The sequence below is a fragment of the Rutidosis leptorrhynchoides genome, chromosome 7, assembly GCF_046630445.1.
Source record: "Rutidosis leptorrhynchoides isolate AG116_Rl617_1_P2 chromosome 7, CSIRO_AGI_Rlap_v1, whole genome shotgun sequence".
Lineage (NCBI taxonomy): Eukaryota > Viridiplantae > Streptophyta > Magnoliopsida > Asterales > Asteraceae > Rutidosis > Rutidosis leptorrhynchoides.
In genome coordinates, this window is record NC_092339.1 from 42,445,097 (window position 1) to 42,466,567 (window position 21,471).

The following is a 21,471-nucleotide window of genomic DNA, read 5'->3' on the forward strand; positions in this document are numbered from 1 at the left end:
ATATATTTTTTTTTTTGGACAGAGAGTAATATAATAATTGTGTTTAACTAGATAAAGATTATATATACGACTATTATTGTCCTTGCTGATTTTTTTATCTTTTCTATAATAATTCGAGTACGCTGTCAATACAAAAAGATATTAAAGGGATGTACACAAAGTTATTAAAGAATGTTCACAAGCATATGGTCTATCAAAACAATTCATATCAATGACTGTACAATCAAAATTATCAAATGGTATTAATTGTGCTAGCATTAAAAAGCACGTAGTGGGGTTATGGACATTTGTAACTTTAAGTATATAAAGGGTGAGTGTTCATACTTTGTATCCCGTTATATCATTTGATCCAAAAACAAATCAAAGTATTGCCTGCCAACGGCGGATCACGGCAGATCACGACGGTGTCTTTTTTTCTGATACGAAACTGTAAAACTTTAGAAAAAATGGGGCGATCTCCGTGTTGCGCTAAAGTAGGATTAAAGAAAGGACCATGGACACCTGAAGAAGATCAAAAGCTTTTAGCCTACGTTGAAGAACATGGTCATGGTAGTTGGCGCGCTTTGCCAACGAAAGCAGGTTAACTTTACTCCGTTTATATATATGTGTTTTATAACAATATTAGGATAAGTGACATGTATGTTATAAGTTGTATGATTAATTTGTTGTTTAGTTATTGATTATACAAAATGTTGATGTTAAAATTAACATGAATTAATCAGGGTTGCAAAGATGTGGAAAAAGTTGTAGGTTAAGATGGACAAATTATCTTAGACCTGATATTAAGAGAGGGAAGTTTACACTTCAAGAAGAACAAACTATAATTCAACTTCATGCTCTCTTGGGTAATAGGTAATGCGACTCTTACACAACTTTTTTAGATAATGTACAACTTGTTAAAGCATGATGTACATTCTAAAAACTAATGATTGAATAGTACAACTCTTGATTTGAGAATTTCAACTTTACATAGACTAAACATCTTAGTGTAATACACACTATCTACACACTTTATCTACTATCATGTTAAATGTAATGCGGTTGTGTTTGTGTTTAGGTGGTCAGCCATTGCAACTCACTTGCCGAAAAGAACGGATAACGAGATCAAAAATTATTGGAATACTCATCTTAAGAAAAGGTTGGCGAAAATGGGGATTGATCCATTGAGCCACAAACCGAAAAATGATACCCTTTTGTGTATCGATGGTCAGTCAAAAAGTGTGACAAATTTGAGTCACATGGCTCAATGGGAGAGTGCTCGCCTCGAGGCTGAAGCCAGGTTGGCGAAACAATCAAAGCTTCAGTCTATGGGTCCAACTGAGAAGCATAAGGGATCTCTTGATCCCTCATCGACCCCAGTTAAATTATCAGGGCCCGTATATGGGGCACCTACAAGGTGTCTCGATATACTCAAGGCATGGAGCCGGGTTTGGGGCAACAAGCGCAATAAAATAGATGTGGAAAATGAAAATGGAAACGATGATGCAGTTTCCACCACCGGAGCAAGAGAAAGCTCTACCAACTTTTTCGAGTTCGTTGGTGGGAATTCATTGGGGTCTTGTGACGATGAAGCCACGGGTGAAGAGTGTGAGCTTGAATGGGAATGCAAAGATGACGAAAAACAAGTTTCGTTAACTTTAGAAAATAACAACATTAGCTTGTCATCACCGAATAACAACCACAATGTTAACGAACATGTTCCTAATGACAATTTCTTAGAAAGCTTTACCGATCTTTTATTGAGCAACTCGAGCACGAGTAATCAATGTAGTGTTCAAGTTGAGGGTGACTCAAACACGACTCTCGAACCTAATGGAGTGAACAATAGTACTTACTATGAGGAGAATAACAAGAATTATTGGAATAACATTCTTGATTTAGTGAATTCTTCACTACAAGATCCACCGTTATTTTAGGAAAACATATGATCACTTGTACCGTTTTGTTCCGTTATTATTGACCAAAACCCTTCGTTGAAAAGCTTGTAAGTGTGTTGTAAGATTTGTAGGTTTTTTGAGTTGTCAATAGTTTACTTTGTAGTACTCCGTAATAGATAAAAGTTTCTCTACTTAATTAATTGCTATCTTATACTATAAATTAAAGTTGATATAAAATTTGACATTCGAGGTCCACGTTCGAGAGTCATTTAATTATTTGAGAAAATAAATTTACAGCAGCCTGTTAGTTGGTTATTTTTATTTCTATCAATCAATTTCTTTTATCATTAAAAATGAAATAAATACCTAGTTCAAAATGGTTTTTGATTTCGATTTTAATTCTTCTATTGTACTTGTACTACTCCTTTTTTACTATATATTTCACATGCGTTGTTTCGATTATTTATTCACATTTAAGAGATCCTGGTAAACAAGGACCATTGGATGCATAAATTCTTAAGGTATAAATCGAAGACAACAAATATATTTTGAAGGGTAAATTCACACATTACACAAATAGGTATAATGATCTACGAATATGTTTACAACAAGTTTGACTCTCAACCTTATCGTTAAAAATGTTACCATACTACTGCTAGACAAATGGTTCTCGGGTAAAGAGAACATATACATAGTTTTATTTCTTTCAATTTTTTTTTTCAAATTTGTTGTAAAAGAGTGATAATGTATATCTTGATAACTATTTAACACAACTGAAGAGAATTATATACTATGTGTTTATGGACATCATGTTAGCCAGTTGGATAGGTGAGTTTTTTCTCTCGATCGACTATATTCAATTTGCCCGAGTATAATTCACTAAATTTTTAGGCGATAATTCAAGAACAACAATTTGAGGTTTAATGAGGTTTAATAATGAAATCGCAAAATCAGAAATTAGAGTAATATGTATCTTATTCTGTGTGTACAGAATGGAAGCTATATTCCCATAAAATATATTCGAACATCCGTTAATTGTTGCAGTAGAAACGGAAGATCGTAACCCTTAGTTTTGACGAAAAAAATACATGTAGGCATTTTTGATAGAAAAACTTGTTGGTCGCAACTACCCCTCTCCCCCCTCCCCCCAACTTTCTGTGACTACATCGAGTTAGCTCTTACGGACATATACTACACACTCTTCAAACTCATTATTGATCATAAATAGATAATATGTCCGTTGATTTCAAATAAATCGTAACTATCTAGAATAATTTTCAAATGAAACCATAATTAACAATATATTTGTGATATTTTTGAGGTTGCTCAAGATGTACAATAACGCCTCATCTTGAATATAGTAATGATAATAACAAGCAAAAGATCAATGGATTACAAGATTATACTCCCTCTGTCTATAAAAAAGGTTTAGAAGCCCATGTACATGTCGAGAAATTGAAATAATTTTTATCTATTAATTAATATTATTAATTAGTAGAAGTTGTGATGTGGTCCAGCGGCTGATGGCCTGCCCTTTTTAGGGGAGGTCAAGAGTTCGACCCTCGTTGGCTACATATTAAAAACATAATTTCATCTCTGTCATGAAGTATCCACCCATGACACCTTTCCCATATCGTTTGGGGGGTAAAGAGGAGGGGGTTTTACTTGGCCGTGCCCTTAGATCGATTTCAAGGTTTCCTTCCGGGCAGCGATCGGTGGTTTAGTCCCCCTCGGGTGATCCCAATCGCTGTTCAAAAAAAATATTATTAATTAGTAATATAATATATAATAAAAAGTTTTAATTAATAATATATAATGGAAAGTTTTAATTAATGTCCTAAATTAAACCTTTCTTAAATAATACTCCGTATTAACTAAAATTTTGCTACATAAGCTAAATTATTATAATGATGAACTATGAGGGTTTGATTACCCGAGGTTTTACCTTCTATGGGAAGCCAATGTGCTCGTTCATAGGAGGGTTTCCTCGCTTTACCCAAAAAAAGATATTAAATACTTATAGGTCATCATTATAATAATTTAGCTTATGTAGCATTATGCACACCCTCTAGTCACACTCCCTTTTTGAATAATTTGGCATAGCCAGGAATTGAACCCGGGTGGTGTGCTTCATTGGGCAACTCGGTGGCCACTCAGGCAATCCTGAATGGTTAGTATTTAATATCTTATGTTATATAATGTAATAAATATATTTAAAAATTTTCAAATATAAGTAAATAGTAATGTAAATTTATTTAAAACTTTCCAAATATAATTAACTAGCTTAATACTCTGTGCATTGCACGGTTGATTTAAAATTTGTTATCAAAAACTTACAATATTATAATTAACGCATTTTTCATAAACATCGTTAGTGATACAAAATACCAATGTTATTTATGTAAACGTTTTCCTATGGAGATTTAAAGGTACATTGACAATTAAACTTTAAAATAAATAGAATGTGCAGTGTAAAAAATTTATGTAAACGTTGTCAGCAAGTTGTTTCCGAAATAAGTATCATGAAATGTCATTTCAAAGTAGAGCAATATATCCTCACATGCATAGAATTACATGAAATTACATATTAAGAAATATTAGTGGTAGTTGTTTCAAAGTTCATTGTAAAATTAGTATAGTGAAATAGAAATAAATTAGCATGTTTGTTCGAACATGTATCTATATGTATTGTAGTACCTCTTTGTAGACTACATTCTTAGTAGTCTTCGCAATTTCATCCTCCTTGTTTAAAATGAGGACCTTTAGTCCTTTTTCGATGTAACTCTTGATAGTGCCACGTAAAGCTGACCATGACTAAAGACTGGTTTCGGAAGGAATAAACCAACATGAGCGAGAGACTGTCCTTGACTTTATTTATTGTCATTGCGAAGCAAACCGATATTGGATACTGTCGTCTCTGAAATCTGAATGGAATTCTCTTATGTGATGGAACAATTAACATTAATGCAACATCAGTAATTGTGTCAACGTGGGTACCTGTTAAAATCTTAGCTTTTATCATTCTGTCCTTTAGCTCGATTATTTGTAATCGAGTTCCGTTACACAATTCACCTGCTTGATCAACATTTCTAAGCAACATTACAGGTACACTTACTTTTAGAATAAGATTGTGCTTTGGTAAACCATCAAGATTGATGTTGTTAAGGTAATCCGTTGTGTATAATCCCTTTAAATTTTTCTAAATGGACACAAACCTTAGCATTTGTATAGTTAAAGCAATAAATTATTTAATTAATTAAAGAGGTTTTGTATAACATTGTGTACCTCTGTTCTGATAGTTGAACAGAAACATGCCCATTTGTCTTATGTAGTATCTTATCTTTAACCTTACTTGCATTAATGAATATTGATTAATATGAACTGGCATGGAGATATAAAAGTGTAAACGATGTAACTAACGATTTTTACTTCTAGTCTCCATTGAACGCCAATAAAGCATCCTAAAAAACCGCTAGTTTAAACAGCAACAATTAGAAACAATTACTAAGTATACACAATATACACCTTTTTTTTTGGCAAAAAAACGATAACATTTAACGGATCCGAAGATCAACAAGTACAACCGATACAAAGAAAATCCACAATCTAGTCAAAACAAGCGGCCGTCAATACTATCCTAATCAAATTCCAGCCAACAGAGCGGAACATAAAAGACTATGAAAGTACGAACAAGTCTAACAAACTAACAACGGAAAAACCTATGAATCAGTTGCACTACACAACATAAACTAAAGTGATAAAATAAACAACGACGACGATCGGGAGAACGCCGACCGTCACCCGCAACAACAACAAAAAAAAAAAAAAAAAAAACACCAGCATCCGACATCTCCCCGAGCCGTCTAAAGATGAGTCCAATCTGCAAAACACCGCATCCTCCCTCGAGTTTGAAACCAGATCTCCAACTGGGAGATCGTCGCCTAGTCCAAATCCAAAGGTACCCCGGAAAGAAATAGACTCGCACGCAAACCCACGACAACAAACCAGCCAACCCACCACGGTCCATCGCGCTACCACCGTCCCCCTGAACCCCGAAAGATAGCTATTTCGAGCAACCAAGACCCACCGCAAACCGCCGACATCACTGTCGCCACATCTGGCAACCACCACCAACTAGGTGGTAAACCACTAGATCCAACGACAGCACCACAACACCACCACCTACTAGAGGCAAACAGCCACCACCACCGTCGGTGTAGTTCAAGAGAAATCATCCACCAAAATAACATCGAGAACCAGCAAATTCAGAGGGCCGTAAACATCATCACCCCTACCACGAGAACGATGTTAGATAACGATAACACCCGCCAATAACCTCCCAAACCCGCTGAAAAAGGAGAAAACGGTGGGACGTCAAAACAGATGGGAAGGACAGAAGAGAAAGAGCGGGAAGGAAGAGACGAGGAAAAAGGCTGGAAAAGAGGCCAACCGGACCTCCGGTGAGGTGCCGGAGACCGGCGGCGGCGGAGCTTAAATATAAGGTTTACAAAACGTTAGCAGAGTGGATGTGTAAAAGAAGGAGATAGCACCTTTTTTAGAAGTTTAAAAACGTTTTTCACAACCAAAATTAAAGTTAAGAAATCTACACAATATACACCTATATGTATATTTTTAACACTAATAAATGTAAAAATACAAAAGATTATAATACAATAGGAGTAACATAGATTCAAGCATATTGTTTAAAATAAAAGAAGTTTCTACTTGCTTTTCCCAATTACATATCAAAAGTAACATAAATTCAAACATATTTTTAAGTAAATAAAGAAGTCTACATATATCGCAACTAAGTTTCACTTGTCACAAAACATAATATTTCTCTTCAACCGTGCAGGTCCCTTCTCATTCATGTAAAACAAAAGTTAGCTAATTATCTCACCCATTTGACCAGTTTGAAAGTAAACACAACCAAATTATCTCATTCATAAAAAATGGACAGGTATTCTTCCATGTTCTTCCAGATGGAAATTAGCAGTTACCAAGAGAAATCATTTGGATTCGGTACCTAATTTAACCTGGCCAAAAGGATTTTTTTTGTTTGAGAATTACAGTGAGTTGCTTAACCTTTAGTTTAAGCATGCGAACCAACGCATAAACCCCGTCAAACAACAAAATTTTTGGTCCATTCAAGTACATAGCTGCTTTATTTAAAAAAAATTTAAGATAACTGTTACGACCCGGAAAATTTCGACTTATTTTGAACCAAAACTATAAATGTTTCCGACATGATAAGTAATGAATTATGACAAGTTTTAAAACTTCTGAAAATGAGTTTTTATATAACGGTTGACCACCCTGTTTGTCCGACGATTCATGAACGTCGTAACTTTTGATAATTATATAATTGTATATATATATATATATATATATATATACACACGGAAACATACGAATAATATTTATATACGAAATGATAAAAATTTACTATTGAATGATGCAGTTTCGAATTAAAAAGTTTACGTATATAATCGTTTTATTTTTATGATGTATTTTTTTTAGTTTTTAAGAAGACACGAAGTTAAATCAAAGATGTACAAGTTGTAAAACACGACGTACAACAACGTAACTTAAATAGTTGAATCGAAATTAATACATTTACTATTCATATGAATAGTAAATGAAACGAAATTAATTAATTTACTATTCACATGAAAGCCACATGATAGAAATTATTAATTATAAGTTACTTAAAATACTTCTGAAGTATTTAATAAATACGACTTTTTAAAATATTAAAATTCGTTAATTCGATTGAATTAAACGAATTCAGTAATTTACGGTGGCACATAATGATCAGTAGACTAGTACGTACACTCTACGTCGAACGTTTATAGTAATTTTATAAATAAATGAACCTTTTTACAACTAGTTTTATAAAACTTAAGACCAAAATAAATATATGTATTCAATTATAAAAAGTGAAATATTTTTTATTTATACTTTTACCCGTCAATTTTTAGCAACAGAGTACGAAATACTGGTCCGCGAAAACTGTCAGCAGATATTATTGAATGTTAATTGTCACGTTTTTATTTTCTATATTATTATATTATATTTATATTATTATATTATTATATTATATATATATATATATATATATATATATATATATATATATATATATATATATATATATTCGATCAATCCTGCCGAACCATTTCACAATTCAATCTATCCCTCTATCTAATTCACATACTCCATAGTATATTTATTTTTATTTATATTATTATTATTATTATTATAATTAAGATTAATATTATTATTAATCTTATAGTTAGGAGTATTATTATTAGTAGTATTATACATAAAATACTACTACGAAGTTCTGTTCAAATGATTTCAAATCGAGTTTTCAAATAAGTCAAAGCTAAGGAAATTAAGGGTTATAGCTATGGAGGTTATGGGTAATGTTCGTGGGTATTGTTCGCAAGTCAAACCTAGTGTTTATCATCTCCGTTGCGTCTACGTAATTTTCTGCAATAATGAATCACAATATTGATATGTGAGCATTCATATCTTATCTTTTATATATTAATAGTGTATCCATGTCTAGTGCTCGAGTATATATGTTTATGCATGCTTGTATGCTTTAATTTTGTGACGACCCGGAAATTTCTGACCAAATTTAAACTTTAATCTTTACATTATTCCGACACGATAAGCAAAGTATGTTAAGAATTTTAACTGTTTTCATACATTCAATTAACCTCGACCAAGTTTCGACGATTCACGAACCAATACATAAATGGATATGATTATATATATATATATATATATATATATATATATATATATATATATATATATATATATATATATATATATATATATATATATATATATATATATATATAACTTGAGAATATTAACAAAGTATTAAACGTATAATACTTTACATGAACGTATTTATATGTTTATCGACGGAATTAAAAGATAATATCAAATGATTGAATTATTAGATACATTGAATTATGATCGGCACGGTCTCTGTTGAGAGGTCCACTTTGAATTAGGAAACCTTTTCTTTTTAACGATATTCGAAATAAATGGTAAAGTGATCTTCGAGTAAGGACAAAGTGGCAAGTAACAAGAGCTAGCCAGATTGGTAGAAATTCCTGTTAAATTCCAATACATGCCCTACAATAATTGCCCCGTGACTTTGATAAGATAAAATTAATTAACCTACATATTATGTATTGTGAAAGTGAAATTAGGGAATATAGGAAAATTAGAAATAGATATTGACAAGTTAAATAAGATCGACATTTTACATTAAGATGATTCCTTACGTTTGATTTTTCTTTAGACTTAATCCTACGAGTCATGATTAAACTAGAAGTTAAAACCTTGAAACCTGATATGATTCATATATGATTTTACGTTCATAAACGAAAACTTCTTCTCGATATAATAGACTTTTTCAGAACGTCTTATGACATAACAACTTCTACTATTATAACCTTTGTAATAAAATGGTTTGGAATATAAAGTAATTGGAATATTAAAATGTCTTTGTAAACATTTTTATATAAATAAAGTATATCAATTTTGAACTTTAAAAATACAAATGTTACGAAATAATATTTCTTATTATTTAAACGATTTCAAGATATATAAATTTGGATATTATTAGTTTTGAAAAACTATATATTATATATTGTCCCAAATTTATATTTCGAAATGAAAATATAAATATATATAACTTAGTCATAAAACGTCCTGATTTTAAATAATATATTTTGATAAACAACGAGTCACTGATTTATAGAAGCAAATGACCACAATGTTCAATTTTATAAGTTACATTTTTTAAAAGGTAATTTATTGATGAGGTAGTCAAATTATTAATAAGGGTACACGTCGCGTAACGTAAAAGGCTAGTTTTCTAAACGTACGAAAGTGCGTTCGAAAAATCGAAAGTGGTACATGAGTCGAGTGACAACGTACGAGTCATTTGAACAAAAATTATATTTTTACTACGCACGTAAATATAATATAATATTTAATTAATTCTAAGGATTTAATATATTATATATTAATTAATATTATTTATTTTAACAAATGAGATCTTAAACGAAGTTGAGTGTCGGCAGGCTTTTTGTTTAGTGCATATGAGCTGGTAACAAGACCTCATGCGATCACATGAGGCCTCCCTCACTTTCTCATGCGATCGCATGAGAGGGTTAGGTGGGTAACATCTATTTAAGTCGAACGAAATTCGGGTTCTGGTAACTCATTTCATCACACACCTTCCCAGAAACATAAATATTTATATATATATATATATATATATATATATATATATATTATTAATATTATTATTATTAATATTAAGTTTATTAATATTAACCTTATTAGTATTAGTATTTTAAGTAGCATTATTATTAGTAATATACATAAAATATTACGACGAGGTCATGAGCGAGTTATTTCAAAACGGCTTTTAAGAGCGGGATAGAGCTAAGGAAATTATGGGTTATAGCTATGGAGGTTATGAGTATGATTCGGGGGTATGCTCATAAGATAAAATTAGTGTTTATCATCTCCGTTGCGTCTACGTACCTTTCCTGCAATATTGAATCTCAGTATTGATACGTGAGTACTCATAATTTAATTTTTACATACTAATAGTGTATCCCTGACTAGTGCTCGAGTATATAAGATTATGCATGCTTGTAGTTTTGATATTGCCATTAGATAGGTTATGTTGAATCCTGAATTAGTTATATATGCGGCTGAGATAAGATATAAGATATGCATGTCGTTGGAAAGCTAGCGAAAAATTAAGAACTTTTCATTTAGATATCGAATGGTTTCGATGAACAGATTTGAAGTTATAGTCATTTGAAATTTGGTATTATTATTAAAAATGATTATTATTATCGTCGTTATTATCGTCGTTCTAGTTTTATCTTATTGTTATTATTATTATTATCTTTATCAATAAAATGAATTATCATTAAAAATTGTTATTTTTATTATTATTACTATCGTTATTATCGTTAAAGTTATAATTAGCATTATTATTATTATTATCTAATTATTATTATTATTATTATTATTATTATTATTATTATTATTATTATTATTATCATTATTAATATATATATCATTATTTAAAAATAGCTATTGTTATTGTTATTATTATTATTATATTATCATTAAAATATTTATTAGTATTATCGTTAATAATGTCATAGTAATTATCATTATTAGTATTATTGTAATTAAAACTAATAACACCTAATTATTTTGATTACTATTATTATCATTATTATGAAAACGATATAAAAGATGATTAAAAGCTATTAAACGAAACGATTAGAAAATAATGAGTATGAGTATCATGATGAAATTAAAATATTATAAGATATTGATTTAGATAAAATTATCATTCTTATTATTTTTATCATTACTATTATTATTAAAAGTATCGTTAGTATTAAAACTATCATTTTAACAAAAATTATCATTTATAATAGAAATGTCATTGTTAGTATAAAATATAATTATTATTATCATTTTAAATAGAATTATTATTTTAAAGATAATATTAAAAAGTATCGTAAATATTAAAGTTATCATAATTAGAATTATCATTTTATCATAATGTCATTTTTAGTAATTATAAATATTGACATTTTTATTAATAGAATAATAATAATTATTATTACAAAATAATACAACTTTTACTTACTATTATTATTATCGATATTATTTTATCAAATAAATATGTAATACAAAGAGGTTTTACTACGTGTAACATAATTACATTAATACTACCTATCATATTATTTTTATGATGTTAAATGAACTTTATAAATTTTATTACTTAAGATATATAAAAGTATATTTTATATAAAATTTTATTTATTAATAAATGAATAATATTATTTACTCTAATAAAGCTTTTAAAAATATTTAAAAATATAAAATAACGATATTTAAACTATATAATAATCATGTATAAATTTTGGAAATCATTTTGAGTCAAATTGACTTTTGTTGACTTTTGCATATTACTCTCGAGCATTAGGATTGTGGTACACTATGATTTGACCTAATTTGTTAGACAAATATTGACCAACATATAAATATATATAATTAATTTAGGTTTGTGAATCCGAGGTCAACCTTGCACTTGTTCAAAGATGTTATATGTATTTTACTACGAAATACATTATGGTGAGTTTCATTTGCCTTTTTACCCTTTATATTTTTGGGCTGAGAATACATGCGCAATTTTTATAAATGTTTTACGAAATAGACACAAGTAATCAAAACTACATTATATGGTTGAATGATCGAATCCGAATATGTCCCTTTTGCTTGGTAGCCTAAGAATTAGTAAACCGATCTACTAATTGACGCGAATCCTAAAGATAGATCTATTGGGCCTAACGAACCCCATCCAAAGTACCGGATGCTTTAGTACTTCGAATTCATTTTTATCATGTCCGATGGATTTCCCGGAATGATAGAGGATATTCTTATATGCATCTTGTTAATGTCGGTTGCCAGGTGTTCAATCCATATGAATGATTTTTGTCTCTATGCATGGGACATATATTTATGAGAAATGGAAATGAAATTCTTGTGGTCTATTAAAATGATGGAAATGAATGATTATGATAAACTAATGAACTCACCAACCTTTTGGTTGACACTTTAAAGCATGTTTATTCTCAGGTATGAAAGAAATCTTCCGCTGTGCATTTGTTCATTTTAAGGATATTACTTGAAGTCATTCATGGCATATTTTGAAAAACGTTGCATTCGAGTCTTTGAGTTCATCAAAGATTATTATTAAGTCAATTTATCATTGGGTAGTAGATAATATGAAATGGTATGCATGCCTGTCAATTTTCGATATAAGGAAAGTTTGCCTTTTAAAAACGAATGCATTGTTTGTAAAATGTATCATATAGAGGTCAAATACCTCGCGATGTAATCAACTATTGTGAATCGTTTATAATGTATATGAACGGGTCCTTTCAGTTGGTATCAGAGCGGTGCTCTTAGTGAACCAGGTCTGCATTAGTGTGTCTAACTGATAAGTCGTTAGGATGCATTAGTGAGTCTGGACTTCGACCGTGTCTGCATGTCAAAAGTTTGCTTATCATTTTCGTCGAAAAATTACCTGTTTATTATTCTTAGTCTAGAAACGTTTTGCTGCATTGATTGCATGAATAGTGTATAGACAAAAATTCATATCGTAGCATATCTACTAAATCATATCTTATCGTATCTATTACTGTAAACTTTGCCTGACATATTCCGTAAATTCCTCCGTAATCTACGAAATCTTTTGTTCTATATATATGGATATTCTATGTAATTATAATACCATCCGATAGCCAGAAAATCATTACATATCAAAAAATTCTTTATCCAATCGTACGAAATGGAATTCGTTATCAATTCAAGTCCCTCGGATTCCGAAATGGAATCCCACTCAAGCTCCGAAAGCAGTGTGACCGGAATGGATCAACCAATCAGTCATCATCTATTTTGGATGAATTGGGGATGGGTTCGTAGCCTCCTCAATCATTGGAGACAAGAAGAAGGAGATCCCTTCCATCCACCACATTGCCCTCTTGACGAAGAACCTGAAGCACTTACCGGCGAACCTATCCGAAAGACCATTTTCTCTCTCATTTCTATAGTATCTCGTCACGATTATATACTACATCAAATTCTAGATTTTATTTATCCACTCGTCTGAACCGACAATCACCCCGGTGTAATAGAAGAAGTCAATGAGCTTCGCGCTCGGGTAGTGGCTTTGGAGAATATGGTGCAAAGGTTACAAACACCAGCAGCATAACCACCATCATCAATGCCAAAAGTACCATTACCACCCCCAACCACAACCGCTCATAAACCTCAACTTCACAATCTGTCCCACGAGCATCAACGTCATACGCACCATGGATACCAAGGAATACCAACAACAATAACTGACGAAGTATTAATTCATAACTTCATTGGAAAAACATTCCGCGGCGATTATATAATCTCTAAAGTCTTAGAGATTATCTAATCTAGCCCTAACCATAAATCAGTTAAGCGAACCAAAATGATAGAAGGAATAGTAGAAACCCTGACAAAAATGGTGTGTGGTTAACCAGCTAAACTTGTTTTACCAACAGCATCATCAGTACCGTCAGCGTCACCAGCATCGTCAGTGCAGTCAGCATCAGAATCAACAACATCTATAATATCACAAATTCCGTCAGTTCAAGAATCACCGTGGACATCATTACGAATCAATAACGCGTATATTGTATCAACGAGTTATGAAGAATTAACTCATTCCCTCTGAAGAAATTATATTCATATTTTATATACATACATATATATATATATATATATATATATATATATATATATATATATATATATATATATATATATATTGAAATAAAAATAAATCTTTTCGTGCTAATCTATCGTGTGTGAATATTAACTACTCGGTTAATTCATATTACAAATATGCAATAATGTACGTCCTTCGGCCGCAACTTAACCAGCGTTAACTACAATCTCTGTCTCAATTCAACAAATTCCAATTCATAATAAATCAAGTATATATTTGATTTTACACTTTCATCATCGATGTACCCGAAACTTTTCAGATAACATCATTCGTACTTTGCGAAGTTCACAAGAATTTAACAAAAACCAACATCACGCCTCAACAAATAACGAAGTAGTGATTCATAATTTCAATATTATTGAAGAAATACTTATGTAATCTCTAAAACCTTCAAGGGATTATTCAATTCTAGTTCCAACTGTAAATTGAATGAGTTTAATTTAGTATTAACTCATTAAAATCTATGTTACATCTGAAGAGAATATATACATATATATTTTCATAAAGACTGTAATAAAATTCTTTTGTACAAAATATTAATTGTGAAATTTTTTTTAACGGGTAGGTAATACCCGAGATATATATATATATATATATATATATATATATATATATATATATATATATATATATATATATATATATATATATATATATATATATTCACAATTAATATGTTACATTCTTCGAATCTGATTAAGCAAATTGTCAACTATACTTCCTACTTTTACAATAATATACATTCTTTCATATCAAAACAACCATACTCATTCAAACTCAATTACATATTCTGATTTTGAAACCTCAGAATTCAATACGAAATATAACCGGTACAATCACTTTTAGATTCCTACATCTTTCAAAGCTATACTTTGACTTCAAAACTGTGTTAGAACATCAAATGTATATTAACGATTACAATCTGTGTTCAAACCCTTCGAAAATTTCTGAAGACACTTCAAATAATGAGCAATCGAGATGATGATCTAACCACATATTACCCACAGTTATGTACTTAAAAAGCTCTCGAAACCAAAGCCATAATTCAACACATATCTGTGTCAGATCCATTGGCATTTATTAGCAAAAATAACCTTGCAATTCCTTTTCAAAGTAGCAAATTCTATCACAGCTCCAGCAAGACAACTTCGATTTTTCATTTGGAGTAGCCTTATCATAATCTTGATATATATGATTACCCTTTTTTTACCGGAGAACCTTTCATGTTCCACCACATTAGCAATAAACTTATTCACAACTTCACTGATCTTTGACCTTTCGGAGAATCATTATATTTACCGAAACCCCATCATTTACTCATTCTCATCTTGTAACGATAATTGCCATACGAATCATCGGGAATTAGCAATCAGTATTTTAAAATCTCGCAGCATGTCTACGCCAACAGTTATATGTGTATATATAACATCTATCTTCTGGACTTAATTTGAATGTGAAGTTTCAGAAAAACACTCCGAACTACGAATTGGTTCTCTGAAAATGGAAAAATGCTGATGAAGCAGCAAAAACTATAAACGACTGATAATGCTAAAAACGAACATATATTTCATAGCATTATTCCTCAAGAAAGACAAGCTTTTAGTTGCAATTGTTCTATTTACAAGTGATATTCGTTTAAATAATAAAAGGTGAAGACTGAGACGACCCGACCCAATCCATAGGGACGAAGTCATCAACATTTGGTCCCACAGCGAGGTTTTGCCCTCTATATGATACGTTTTGATAAACGTTGCATTCATTTTTAAAGGATATACTTTCTATACATATAAAGTTTACCAAAAATATAGACATTTCCCAAATATAGATGTCAACTTATACAAAATGACTAAATCGTCAAATTATTTATTAATAGATTATAACAATAATTTTTGAATGCAATGTCTTTTTGAAAAATATGGCATGAAAGACTCCATGCAGCACCTTGAGCAAATAGCAAGCAGACAGCGGAATCATTTCAATACCTGAGAATAAACATGCTTTAAAGTGTCAACCAAAAGGTTGGTGAGTTCATTAGTTTATAGTAATCATTTCATTTTCATCATTTTAATAGACCACAAGATTTTCATATATTATAAAACGACGTGCAGAAGTCCCATTCCAACTGCACAAATAAAATATCATTCATATGAAGAACACCTGGTGAGGATTCCAAAATATAATAGTAACCATCTGTGCCGGTCTTACACCCCACGGCTGAATACATGTGCCTTCAAAATATAGAACCTCTGTGCCGGTCTTTACACCCCACGGCTGAACACATGTATATAAAATATAGGACAACCGGTGCCAAAATACAAAACCATTCACTCAACTCGGGAGCTCATTCGCTCTAACCGAAATAAACCAGTGATAATACGTGCCATAATAATCAATCCCAACCCCAGATAATTCTATCATAGAATGCAGTTCGATTACTTGTGTCTATTTCGTAAAACAGTTATAAAAGTTACGCATGTATTCTCAGCCCAAAAATGTAAAGGGGAAAAAGGCAAATGAAACTCACCTGACAACTTCAGAAATAAATCACAGAGATGTGACCGAATATCGGAATGCAAGTAACCGTAGACCTTAACCTAGAGAATATATGTTGGTCAATAAGTGTCTAATAAGCTAGGTCGGTCCATAGGGTTCGTATAGTCCTATTGCTCAAGTCCGACTCATAAATTTAGCAAAATTTAGCAAAAGTCAACAAAAGTCAAAGTAAGTCAAATGTAAGTCAAACACAGTCAACATGGTTAACACAAGTCAACAACCGCATAAAATTACACAAGTTGGTCAAATAGTCAAACATAGGTCAAACTTAAGTTATTCATTTTTACCTAGAAAAAAAATTTATATTATCTACATATATGTATTTTTTAGTATTTTGCAGCTGATTTCGGGTCCCACCAAATTAGATATAATACCTTAGGTCGTGACCATTGGAAAGTATGTCATCCCAACTTTCTATAGACAGTTTATTTGACAAAAACGGAGTTACGGTTTTAAAGTTATGACCTCGCGAAAACAGTCTCCCGAAACATAAAATGCTGATAAAATTTTTGGTTAAGTGTTCAAAATTCAGCAGCGATTGCCCATTTTCTCGCTTGTCTTATACCTGTTTAAACTCAGTAAAATTATACAAATAATGTATCGTTTTAAAGCTTGTCGCAAATACTTTCAATAACAAATAATAGTTTTTATCTAAACTTAACTGATTTCAACTTACGAGTCCTCAAAGTAGGCCCGAGAGTCATTTTGACAATTTTGTTAAAATACTAAAATTTTCGGTTGACGATCTAAATTTGAATCCGGCTGACCTGACTTTTCCGAATTTTTGTCACAGCTCAAAAATGACATTTTGGATGTGTTGGTGACTTTCGTTTTCCAAAATTATGCATATGGGTCAATTTATGCACGTTTGACCCGAATGAGTCATAAAACTTTCTTTAAACCAAATTTGACCCAAAATCATTTTTAAAGCACCAAAACTTGCAAACATATTTAAATCAATATACGGGATGTGTTACATACCTTTGGTTCTCAAAATTTCGCATATGGGTCAAAGTAGGCTCGTATGACCCAAATGAGTCATAAATACCCATTTTGACCAAAACTCGCCAAAACTCATTTTTAAAACATTATAATCTTCAAACTTACTTAAATCAACATATGTGACGTGTCCACGGTGCCCGTTACCCATTTTGACACTTTAAACCCATTTGGTCAACAAAGTCAACTGCACATCATTTTTAGTTTAAAAATGCAGTCAACTTCTGGAATTTTTATAAAAATAAGTACATGTCCGTTTGACTTGAAATACGCGTCAAAATCTCCGTAATTTAGTCGACTATAATATATCCAAAGCACAACCGCTAACTCCAAACAGAATGATCGCAGTGACTGAAAATATACCAGGCTGTACATGCTGTAATGTTTCAGCACTTTTACCTAAAATGTATAAACTTTGAAAAATCATATCAAATCCAAAAGTTATCCAAATGACGCGTTTCTGGAGTCTAAACTTATTAATTTTTCGATACGCACGCAACCGTGAACCCAGAAATCTGAGATCGGGTCGCACGCATCACGAGGCAACTGTTCTGTTCGGTTTTACATAATATAAATTTGTAACTTTGATTTGGCCATAGATTTTGACTCGTTTATCGGAATTTGACAATATCTAAATGAAAACCAAATGTTTTTTCGCAAGGAATACAACTATGTACCTCTCAAGACTTGAATATATAACATACTTTTCCAGATTCTCAGTTTCAATTACGAATTTTTAAACCGAAATCAATTTTTAAGCAACAAAATCACAAACCTTTAATTAATCATAACGAGGGCTTTACATATCCGATTAACATGAATCTTAAGTCTATCTTGGGTGTTTTTCAATTATCTATACATCTAACATCAGTTCACAAACTCAATCATAAAGCATTCATCTCAGAAAATTCGGATTCATAGCAAGATCACATGAAAACTTCAATTTAACATATCATGAGCATACGATAACGAAATCAATTGATTCTTGAGCCTAAAATTAATAGTTTTTCAATAGTAATCCATCTACATACTTATATTTACAGATAACAAAATCAAAATTCCAGAAACATGGCAAAACAATTCGGATTTCATGTAATATCATGTTAAACTTCAATTAATCATACCGGAAGCAATTCTAAACGAAATCAAGTGATTCTTGAGCCTAAAATTAATAGTTTTTCACAAGGATTTCATTTATAAGTATTTCATAAACTGAAAATATCATGTTCATATCAGTAACATACCATTCAAATTCTTGATTCATCAACAAGTCAACAAATGATCAAATTAACGAACAATATCATGCATACATACAAGGACTTGGGCACTAGACACTATATCTACCCTAATATGTAACAAAATATGAAAACTAGAAAATTGGAGTTTTTAAAACTTACTCAAATCATGAAATTGTTGGTATGGATGTGTAGAGCTTGATGAGAGGAATCCGAATATGTAAACAATTTTATGATCCATCAAGTTTTTAGGGTGTTCTTGAGTAATAAAAGCTTGATGATGATGATGAATAGTAGTGGGTGTTAAGAATATGTACGTATGTGTTTTTGATGAAATGAAATTAGGGTTATAAATAGATAGATATGTCACGGGTATATATCTATCTCAATAATAGATATCACGGATGTAATAATAAATATACACGGGTATTATTGTGTAGTCACGGGTATAATTAAAATTTTTATCCGTTAGCTAACACCCAATGTATTTTATGTTAATATGATTCAATGATTGGTTTATTTTTAAAAAAAAATTAAATAAATCTATATTGTTTGAAATCTTTTAAACTCTTGACGTCATACCTAGTTTGTGTGTTTCATAAAATACTTATTTACTTTATTTAACATTAAATAAATATTTGTCCTTTATTTAAACATGAATGTTTAAACTTATTTTTTTTTTTCAAGTTTAATTTAAGAATATCCTAATTAGTTAAAATGATTTTTAAAACTTAATTATTACATAAAATAATACTTAAAATAAATATTCATATGTTTCGTTGTCTGAAAAGTTATTTTATTTTATTATTATTTTATTTATTTATTATTTTATTTTTTTTCTGGTTACCCTAATTGTAGTGTTTTATTTAACACCTATAAAACTTATGTAATAATATATATATTGTTTTAAAAAAAAAATTAGCGTGGAAAAATGTTGAATTTAACAGACAGTTGTTAAGTTTTTAACGGAAAAAGTCGGGTTGTTACATTACCTACCCCTTAAAGAAAATTTCGTCCCGAAATTTTGGTTGGTGTGATTAAACGGCGTTTAGGAAACAAGTGAGGATATGAATGTTCGTCTTGACATAGAAGGATTGAGCATCTTGTAGTTAAGTATGGAAATTGGCTAAAACGAGATCATATTCCTTTGATGACGAATACATTTAAATAAACTGTTCGGAGTGCAAGTATGATATGATAAAGATGAGGGGGAAATTATGTGTGATCCAAATGATGTCAAGTATAGAGTGTCATTATATTCATATGTCAGAAGAGAAAATAAAGGATTCATGTAACATGGTATGTGGTGAAGGTAAAGTTGATCAAGCATTACCACCATCATGTTCCATTAGAACTTCCGCATGACTTACCGTAATATAACCACGTTGATCAAGCGTAATTATATTACACTAACTCATACTTCCATTCCAACATTACTCCAAAATATTTATGGATATGAAACAAGTGTCGTTTTCCAAAATTTATGAATCAAAATGATTTCAAAAAGAGGTGTACTAAAAATAGTATGGGAATATAATATTATAATTAATAATATTGAAAGGGAATGTGGTAAGAATGTCATTGAAACTACTGAGAATCTTCGTGAGTCGGAAAAGACTTCTTCCGATTCACAATTTGAGATGTCCGAAATTTCTTAATCGAAGCACATAAGCACATGTTATAACACAAATGATATCTATAAAATTATATAAGAGATAACTCGCGTAGGAATGTCGGAAATTTCGAAAGTCCTGAATAACACTTCCTGGTTTTTCAATGACCGGGGTGTTGAAAATGAACTCGCTTGAGCAGGAGAAGGCTTGTAATCAAAGGGAGAAATACTTTCTCACCGATAGTAATAATATTATATTAATATCAGAGTATGCACATAGTCACATATAAGTATAACGACACGGTTCTAGACTAGATCACTAATGTATCCTAACGGTCCAGGTCAGACACATTAATGCACCTAATTCCCTAGAACCAACGCTCTGATACCACATGAGACGACCCGACCCAATCCATAGGGACGAAGTCATCAACATTTGGTCCCACAGCGAGGTTTTGCCCTCTATATGATACGTTTTGATAAACGTTGCATTCATTTTTAAAGGATATACTTTCTATACATATAAAGTTTACCAAAAATATAGACATTTCCCAAATATAGATGTCAACTTATACAAAATGACTAAATCGTCAAATTATTTATTAATAGATTATAACAATAATTTTTGAATGCAATGTCTTTTTGAAAAATATGGCATGAAAGACTCCATGCAGCACCTTGAGCAAATAGCAAGCAGACAGCGGAATCATTTCAATACCTGAGAATAAACATGCTTTAAAGTGTCAACCAAAAGGTTGGTGAGTTCATTAGTTTATAGTAATCATTTCATTTTCA

The 21,471-nt window shown here is 31.0% G+C and overlaps 1 protein-coding gene across 1 annotated transcript; it reads left to right on the plus strand.

The window, feature by feature from the left end:
• The first annotated feature begins 244 nt into the window (after nucleotides 1–244).
• On the plus strand, nucleotides 245–2,043 carry LOC139858888 (transcription factor MYB16-like). The gene is made up of 3 exons (XM_071847727.1): nucleotides 245–579; nucleotides 723–852; nucleotides 1,058–2,043. Exons 1-3 carry the CDS (start codon nucleotides 447–449, stop codon nucleotides 1,914–1,916), a joined length of 1,122 nt encoding a protein of 373 aa, XP_071703828.1. The 5' UTR covers nucleotides 245–446; the 3' UTR covers nucleotides 1,917–2,043.
• The last annotated feature ends 19,428 nt before the right edge of the window (nucleotides 2,044–21,471 follow it).

What these genes read in the sequence shown, in the direction of transcription:
- LOC139858888 (XM_071847727.1), top strand. Translation starts at nt 447, where the DNA reads ATGGGGCGATCTCCGTGTTGCGCTAAAGTAGGATTAAAGAAAGGACCA. An exon ending in CGCTTTGCCAACGAAAGCAG is followed by an intron (nt 580 to 722) that starts GTTAACTTTACT and finishes TGAATTAATCAG; the next exon opens with GGTTGCAAAGATGTGGAAAA. An exon ending in CATGCTCTCTTGGGTAATAG is followed by an intron (nt 853 to 1,057) that starts GTAATGCGACTC and finishes GTTTGTGTTTAG; the next exon opens with GTGGTCAGCCATTGCAACTC.